General features: G+C 49.8%; 1 protein-coding gene across 2 annotated transcripts in view; it reads left to right on the top strand.

The window, feature by feature from the left end:
- The window catches only part of SETD5 (SET domain containing 5), a 58,585-nt gene that overhangs the window by 20,822 nt on the left and 28,802 nt on the right, over positions 1–8,961 (top strand). For both annotated transcript variants that reach the window (XM_019536787.1, XM_019536786.1), the window contains 5 exons: positions 3,891–4,039; positions 4,533–4,650; positions 5,085–5,194; positions 5,483–5,729; positions 5,918–5,995. In XM_019536787.1, the coding sequence (XP_019392332.1) occupies positions 3,891–4,039; positions 4,533–4,650; positions 5,085–5,194; positions 5,483–5,729; positions 5,918–5,995 (702 nt within the window). The remainder of the gene's footprint in view (positions 1–3,890; positions 4,040–4,532; positions 4,651–5,084; positions 5,195–5,482; positions 5,730–5,917; positions 5,996–8,961) is intronic.

The raw sequence follows: 8,961 nt of genomic DNA, 5'->3' as shown, positions 1-8,961 counted from the left end.
TCCCCCCTCAGCCTTCTCTTGTGGAGGCTGAACAGGTTCAGGTCCCGTCGCCTCTCCCCGTAGGGCCTGCCCTGCTGCCCCCTGACCATGCGAGTGGCCTCCTCTGGACCCTCTCCATGCTGTCCGCATCCCTCCTGAAGTGTGGCGCCCAGAACTGGACGCAGTCCTCCAGCTGCGGCCTGACCAGTGCCACATAGAGGGGGAGAATCGCCTCCCTGGACCTGCTGGAGATGCACCTGTGGATGCACGACAGGGTCCGGTTAGCCCTACCAACCATGGCCTCGCATTGTCGGCTCATGTTCATCTTGGAGTCAGTAATGACTCCAAGATCCCTAGTTGGTGGGGAGGCTTATAATTTCCGTGATGGGCAGAAGCCCCTGATGCCATGGCACGTGAAATAGGTCTGTGTTGCACAGGGGCAAAGAGCGGATGCTGGAAGGCACTGAGCAGGGTCTGCCAAGGCGCTTTCTGCTGTGTTTCTCCTGCTTGCAGCTTCCACCATTTAGGGTCTAGGAATTTCTGCTGCAGAGGCTGTACACTTAACTCCCATGCTCAATAGCTACTGATAACCCTTTCCTCCAAGAATTGTGCAGTCCCTTTGTGAATCTGGCTAAGCTCTCAGCTTCCACAACATCATCTGGCAGTGAGTTCCACACCTCAGTTATGGCCTGTATGAAAAAGAACTTCCTTTTGTTGGCTTTAAACTTGCTACCTACTGGTTTATTGTATTGGGGTAGAGAGTAAATAATAAATCCCTAGTGACTTTTTCTTCCATTTAGTATTTTGTAAACTGTTCTCATGTCCCCCCTCAAGCATCTCACCTAAGCTGAACAGGCCTGGCCTCTGTAGTCTCTCCTCGTATGAAAGCCCCTGCATCCTACTTATCATTCTTGTTGCTCTTCTCTGGACCTTCTCCAGTTCTTCTATATCTTTTTGGAGGTGTGGGGACCAGAACTGGGTAGAGTATCCAAGGTGTGAATGTGCCACAGATTTATAAAGGAGCATAATGACACTTTCAGTTTTCCTTACAGTTTCCTTCCTAATAATCCCTGACATGCTGTTTGTCTTTTTGATGTCTGCTGAGCTGATGTTTTTAGCAAACTGTCCACAGTGGCTCTCTGATCTCTTTCTTGTGAAAGAGTTCTCCTCTTTTACCTGTAAGAGGGGGTAATTGCCAGTAATAAAGGCCCGTCACAGGTGGGCAAGCCAAGACATCATCGCAGCCTGCTCCTCTGAGCATGCAAACGCATAGAAGGCATCTGTTTGACAAAAATAGATAAGCAGGCAAACTTGGCGTGTCATCTGCCTCCGTGAGTGCCCTGCATGCTTTCGCTGCTGGGCTTCCATTGGCAGGTGGCGTTGCAGGTATAATCCTGCTGAACCTGAAGCATGTGTGGCGCACGGGTTTCTCTCTGAGCCAGGTGCTTCACGCAGGTGTGTTGATGCTCGGCCCCTGGGGTCAGGTGTTCAGACAGATCACGTTCTCAGTGGCACACCAGGAACCTTGTGGAGGGCAGAAACTTTTCAGAGTCATCAGCGAAGTTGACTCGCAGTCCTGGCTCCTAGCAGGCATTACGGAAAGAGATGTAAGCCGTTTGACGAGTCGAAGCAGTCCATAAATGACAAGGAAAAATGCCTCTTTGCCCAGAGTGCAGACAGGGTTATTAGCTGCTCTGTGTTGTCCTGGCATGCACAGGCTTGCCAAGCAGGTCTCGGGTGTTAGACCACAGAGGGCTAAGGCGTACCTCTGGAGATGAATTTCGCAGGCAGCTTTGTCCTGTTCCCAGGGTCAGTAATCCATGAAGAAGCCACAACAGGAATTAAATCCTCTCTCCTCCATTTCAAATCGGAGCGTGACAACTGTCCGCTACTCCCCTTCTGATTTCTAGCCTCAGAGAGCTGGGGACAAGCAGAGCTTTGAGGTGGTGAACTGAATTTTGCAAAGTTGGTCAGGGTCTGTGTTGTGTGTCTTTCCTTTTCCAGTTCCCTCCAGGTGGATGGAAGAGTGTGCAGAGGGACACTGTGTGCTTGTCTAGTGACAGAAGTTGTGGCATTTAGGCCTGAATAACCTAGCACTGGCGCTGTTGCACGGAGGAGGTCTGCTATGGCAAGATCAGTCCTCCTCCTGGAACCAGACAGGCTTCTGATAAATATTTGAACAAATCGTAACTGTTCTCAGGATGCATAAGAGAAGTCAGCAGGCCTCTGGTTGTGGCAGAGGCCATGGTTTAACTGCCATGCTTACTCAGGGAAACTCAGCCATGAGCGCTTCAAGGAGAGATTTTTCTTAGTGTACAAGTGTGTTCAATAAAGAGAATTGTCTGTAATAAAGTGTTTTCAGCACGGTCAAGGAATGCTGCCATACACATCCCAACATGACATGTAGTCTTGGGACATAGGCCTTCATCTCGCCTTATTCTTTATACAGCAATAACTAAATTGAACTTGTGCAGAAGGCAGTGGGATGCTGCTTAGCCATTGCAGTAGACCTTCCCAGGTCTACTTCCAATTGGGTGAGGATTTTTTAATGAGGAAAGTTCAGAGTTTTCTTCAGTAAGACCCAGTCTTGTGCTCTTTGTTTGGCTAGATACTCTTGACAGCTATCATGACATTTTTCCCCTTATACATTGAAGCAAAGTTGTTGATTCAGTTGAGATCAAAACCGAATCCTTAGGAGGACTGACAAACTGGGCAGGCAGGCCCGTCTCCTGTATGGAGCTGTATGGAGACAGGGACACAGTCCTCGGCCTGGAAAGTCACCAGAAATTCGCCAGGCTCTGCCCACAACCATCCTGCTTCAGATGGCCCTTCATTTCCCCACGCCTTTGTTGTCCTTTTGTAGGAAGGTAAAGGGGATGTTTAGATGTATCCTATCTTGTAATGAAGTCCATGGTTAAAGAAAGATTTTGCTGTTATATGTAAGAAAAGAAAGAACTGTCATGTACTGGGTCAGGCCATAGGTCCACCTTGGCCAGTATCCCAATGGCAGGGACTGGGTGCTGGAAGGGAGAGTGAACAGGGTCTTTTTCCACTATTCTTCTCCCACTTTCAGACTCTGGCATTTAGGGGCTGGGAAGTTCTGATTCAGAGGCCACGTAACCCTTTTTGAATCTTGCTAAATTCTCAGCTTCCAGCGCGTCGGGTGGCAGCGAGTTCCAGGCCGTGTGGGGGGGGGAAAAAAACTTCCTTTTAGTTTTTTAACTTACTACCTACTAGTTTCATTTTATGAGCGCAAGCCCCTGCCAGAGCCCTGCGGTTGTGAATATCCCACGGTAATGGATCTGTGTACCTTGCCACTGAGACTGGTTAATGTTTCCCAAAAAAATCCTCTTTCTTCAAGTACTAATGTCCACAGATCCAGCCTCACCGGAGACAAACAAACAATCCATAGCGAAGATAGAAACTGCCAGCCAAAGTGCTGGGCTTGTCAGGTGGAGTCGCCCATGCTCTGCAAAAGACAGGGATGTGCATCTTCCTCTGAGCATGTTTCACCTGATCTGTAACGTGGGAAAGACTTGAGGCATCCAGTCTGTGGAAGGGATCTCAGCCTCAGAGATGCTCAGGAGGTAGGGTGCTTTTCTGCCAGTGACTGGCAGCCCTGGTTCTGCCTCCAAGCCACAAGCAGGCTGAAGTACTCTGTATAATGAACCTGCTTAGAGTGTGTCAGGTAAGCAAGGTTACGGTTCCCTACTTGGCTGAGCAGGTGTTGTCTCATGGCTGCTGTCTATAGGCAGGTGTCTGTGTTGGGATATCCTGTGTACTGAGGTGATCAGAGCTCACGTGCTGGTACTGGCAACAGGCTTGTTCTCATGTGGATCATAGAGCAGCCACAGGGCTGTGGCCCAGGGTTTGTTCTGCATTCCCATGCACTGTTCTGGTCTCCCTTGCAGTTGCAGCTGGGGAGAGTGACTCGAGTTCAGAAGCACCGGAAGATCCTGAGGGCAGCAAGAGACCTGGCACTAGACACACTGATCATTGAGTATCGTGGGAAGGTTATGTTACGGCAGCAATTCGAGGTCAATGGGCATTTCTTCAAAAAGTAAGAGTACGATGCAGTGACCAGTGGGGCACGATTCACTGGGCACCTTGGCAGGAGCGCACCCTGCATCAGACTGTGGGTGCTACTGGGAGGGGCTGGCAGTGGTACCGCAATGCAGGCAGGTCTGCCCATTTCCAGAACACAAGCCTCTTTGGGCTAGGTGCCTTGTCATGAGCTAGGAGCTGCGTCACCCCTGGATGAGCAAAGCGATGGGAAGGGGTCCTCTCTGTGCAGTGCCTTTGGGTGTGGACACACAGTACCTTTTGTCCCCTTGAAAAGAGGAAAGTTCCAGAAGGGCACGTGCTGTTACATGCGATGAGCCAAGAACAATTCAAACAAAACTGGTTCAACTTTAACACTGCTTTGTCCACGGTTAAAGCTGGAAGAGGTCCCAGTTTACCTGTGTCCACACCCTGTAAAGCAGGGGGTAGTGGCCATGGCTGCGGTGGGAATTGGGACTGAGGGGTTATGAGAATTTCTGCTGCTCCCCCAGGCCATACCCCTTCGTGCTGTTCTACTCCAAGTTCAACGGTGTTGAGATGTGTGTGGATGCCCGCACCTTTGGCAATGATGCCCGGTTCATCAGGCGTTCCTGCACACCAAATGCAGAGGTAAGCCTCCAGCTCCCCTGAGTGGAAGTGCGGGTCTGGAGTGCACAGACTTCATTGTTAGGCTTACTGGAATCACTTACACAAGCATCCGGGTTCGGAATGTATTCAACAGCCCCAAGCAGTGCCAGTAAAAGAAAAGAAGGGAGAACACCCCTCCAAGGGCTGCATGGCTCTTAGGCTGGAAGCAAGAAAAAAATAGGTCGGGGAATGCAGAGCCTTTCTCAGGAAGGAACAGCTCCCGCTACAGCTTCCCCCTGGCCAGGGCTTGGGAATTGGGCTAAAACAGGAAAAGGTGGAGGATAAGCGAGGTCAAGGAAAGTGGTAATTGTAGCGTGGCAGGCAGGAACTCTTCTGGGGAGGAGACCTCCACCCCCTGGACACAGATCACATCTCTTGTGGAGACGTCAGTCTCTCTCTCTGCTTTGTTTCTGGAGGTTCGTCATGTGATTGCTGATGGAATGATCCACCTATGTATCTATGCCGTTGCCACCATTGCCAAGGATGCAGAGGTCACCATTGCCTTTGACTACGAGTACAACATCTGGTGAGTGCCTCCTCACCCAGAAACTCTGCACTGCTCTCTGGCCTGGATATCTTCCTTTTCCTACAGCCCCTTCCTCACTTCCTACATTTTGCTCCATTTTCTACCAAGTTGCACTTTCCTGGGTTTGTATCTCACCTAGTTATGCTGCGGTCTTCTGCAGCAGAGGCCGGAAGGTGGCAGGGTCTCTGCTTCGGAACAAGGTGTGACCCGTGGTAGGGGATACTTTGAATATCCCTGTTGGGGTATGAGAAGTGGAGTGATGCTGATATGTTTGTGTCTTTGGAGCAGCAACTATAAAGTGGACTGTGCATGTCACAAGGGGAACCGGAACTGCCCGGTACAGAAGCGAAGCCCGAATGCTGCGGAACACCTACCTCCACCTGTGCTAGGCACGCTGCTTGGGGCAGAAACACGGCGTCGGAAAGCCCGTCGGAAGGAGCTGGAGATGGAGCAGCAGGGCATCGCGTCTGATGAGAACAGCAGTCAGCAGGCCGAGGAGGTTCCCGAGGGACCCGCTGCAGCCAGTGACACTGAGGTAAATTCCCTGACGACTTAGCGTGTCAGAGGCATGGTCACTCCCGAGGGAGAAGTCTGGTACCAGAGGCAGAGGCCTGTGCTTGTATCTTACCTTAGTGGGATACCACTTAGTGGGTAGTGGGATACCCTGTAGGTTTCATATGGCCTTATTTTCATGTTGTGGTTGTGACCGATGTTGCTTTTCAGGCTGCAGACAAGGAAGAGAAGCAAGAGGAGAAAGAGGAAGCTGCAGATGAGCAGGGAGCCTTGGCACACAGCAGACGGGCAAGTACCTCTTCCACTCTGATCTGAGTCTTGCATTTTGGTGACAGTTGGAGCAGGTCCTCCTGCGAAGATGGGTTGCTTCTCTTGTGTTGTGTTTTTGAACTCGGAGCAGCCCTTGCCCATTGACAGAACAGAAATACCCTCTGCATTCCCAGGATGCCCATGCACAACAAGCGGGGGGACTGAATTAGAGAGGCTGTTCCAGAGCTAAAACTTTCCATCAGCAAACCCCTTTTTATTTTTTTAAATTTAGTTTTGTCCTGTTCTTCATCTTTGGCAGGGACCGCATCCAGGCAGACCTGGATAGGTTGGAGAAATGGGCGGATCTGAACAGGATGCGGTTCAACAAGGACAAGTGCGGGGTGCTGCACCTGGGGAGAGGGAACCAGCATTATGGTTATAGGTTAGGGGCTGCCCCTCTCGGCAGCACAGAGGCAGAGAGGGATCTTGGAGTCAGGATTGACTCCAGGATGAATATGAGTCGCCAATGCGACGAAGCAATAGGCAGAGCCGACCGCACCCTGTCCTGCATCAACAGGGGCATCACTAACAGGTCCCGAGAGGTCTTGCTCCCCCTCTGTGCAGCGCTGGTCAGGCCGCAGCTGGAGTCCTGTGTCCAGTTCTGGGCGCCGCACTTCAGGAGGGACGTGGAGAACCTGGAGAGGGTCTAGAGGAGGCCACTCGTATGGTTGAGGGCCTCCATGGCCAGCCCGATGAGGAGAGGCTGAGGGACCTGAATCTCTTCAGTCTCCACAAGAGGAGACTGAGGGGGGATCTTGTGGCTGCCTACAACCTTATCAGGGGCCAGCAGCAGGGACTCGGGGAAAGTCTGTTCACCAGGGCCCCCCTTGGGGTCACCAGGAACAATGGTCACAAGCTGAGGGAGGAGAGGTTTAGGTTGGATATTAGGAAGAACTACTTCACAGTAAGGGTGGCCAGAGCCTGGAATAGGCTTCCCAGAGAGGTGGTGCTCTCACCTTCCCTGGAGAGGAGACTGGATAGGCACCTGGCTGGGGTCTTATGACCCCTGCCACCCCCAGTGCTCCTTCCTGCCCATGGGGTCAGACTAGATGATCTGTCCGGGTCCCTTCCAACTCATTGATTCTGTGATCTTCTTTTGAGAGCTAGTCCTCCTTCCTAGTACATAAGCACCTCAAATAAAAAAAAAATGTAGGTGACTCTCACATTGTTCTTCTGCTTTCCTCCTTGGTTGTAGTCTAGCCAAGCATGCACACATTTAGCTATGTTAGTCTTCCTTCACATTTTAGTTCTTCTGGTGCCCTGAGCTCATCTTTTTCTCTAAATTCCCTCCAGCACAGCCCTTATGTAGCTACCTAATACTCCAGGTTGAAGATTGTCCATACAGTGTTATCCATATACATTCAGATTATTCATGCTTTATTGGGCATTATTGTGTTAAAGAAAATAGTTTGACATGTTTCTCTCAGTACTTTTGGAGTCCTCAGGAATTCCCCATCTCTTTTAATAGTAGGTCCTGTTTTGTCACAAATACCTGTAAAAGTTCTTAGTCCTCGATAACACACCGTTCGTACGCTGGTTTTGCTACCCTCTTACTGCAGCCTTCACTGATATGATTTATGGTATGATTACTCTTAATCTTCAAGCCTTTGAGGAACCCTTTGAATCAATGCTGAAGTCTACTTGTTTTCCTTGCCACTCTTCCAGAGAAGTGGTAGTCTGTTTGTTGTAGCATCTGGGGTGGTTTTCTGGATCATAAAGTTTTCTGCGTAATTAAGAACTGTTTATTTTATGTATGGACATGGGATGGACATCTCCTGGGCTACATTCTTGCCAAGGACTAAAGACAAAAAGAAAAATGTGTGTAGTCTGTAGTGGCTGTTCGTTTTCCACCAGCCAGCAGATTACAGTTCAAAAGCTTGGACTTTTCATGCGCCCCAGATGCAGCCTGCCTTGGCTGTTTACTCAAGCAGATGGGTTTTGTAGCAAGCTCAAAAGATCATTTTGTTAAACTGGGACTACAGATACTGAATTCCAGGGTAAAGAGTCCTCCATGGTGAAAGACCTGTGACATGGTTATGCCAAGTGATCAGTCAGAGATGCAGACAAAGTTTTGGGGATTAAATAAAAGCTCCTCTTCTTCCTAGCGTAAGGCCAATTTTAAAGCCAGGATGTTGATCTCTTTGGTGGAGACAATCATATTCGAGCAGTGTTCTCTCATTATGAAATATTTCAGGGTCCCAATAACTTGCAATCAATCCCCTCTTCTCTAAGCTGGTCTCCCAAATCATTCTTTGTTTTCTTTGCTTGCACTTAGCACCAGAAACATCTTTGATTAACTTGTCTTTAGTACTCTCAAGTCACAAAACTTATTTCCAGTGGTATCAGACTACTTGTCCATTTGGTCCTGACATGAGCAAACCCCTGGCGTCATGGTGTCATAGAAAAGTGAGGCTAGAAGGTCATCTAGTTCAGCTCCCTGCCTAAGATAGGATCAGCCCTGTCCAAACCGTCCCAGGCAAACCATAATCTAAACTCTACATAAAACTACCCTCAGCCCTGACACAACGCAGACCTCACACCTATACCTGCCACAGGTAAAGCAGGGGAACCACGGCAGCCAATGTCCTGCTTCTCTGAAATGTTGTCGATATATGGTCCCCCGAGGTCCCGAGTAGAAGGTCATGCCCCCCACTACTGAGGAGGGTAACCCCCACCCATCCGCAGGTCTGTACCTGTCTGACCGTGGGGTAAAATTCCTTCCTGACTGCAAATGTGGTGATCAGTCTGAACCTGAGTGCAGGGGCAAGACTCTGGGTGTCTTGCCCCTGCAATATTATTTAAATATTGTTTCTCCTTCAGGGCCTACCTCATGTGCGCCTACCTTTTTATTTATCTTCCATTTATAGTTTCATAGTTTCTAGGGTCGGAAGGGACCTGAGCAGATCATCTAGTCCGACCCCCCTGCCATGGCAGGAAAGAGTACT

This window comes from Crocodylus porosus, unplaced genomic scaffold (genome assembly GCF_001723895.1).
Source record: "Crocodylus porosus isolate Cpor-Errol unplaced genomic scaffold, CroPor_comp1, whole genome shotgun sequence".
In the NCBI taxonomy this organism is placed as follows: Eukaryota; Metazoa; Chordata; order Crocodylia; family Crocodylidae; genus Crocodylus; species Crocodylus porosus.
The sequence above is the reverse complement of the archived record's forward strand: the minus strand, read 5'-3'. Positions and strand labels throughout refer to the sequence as shown.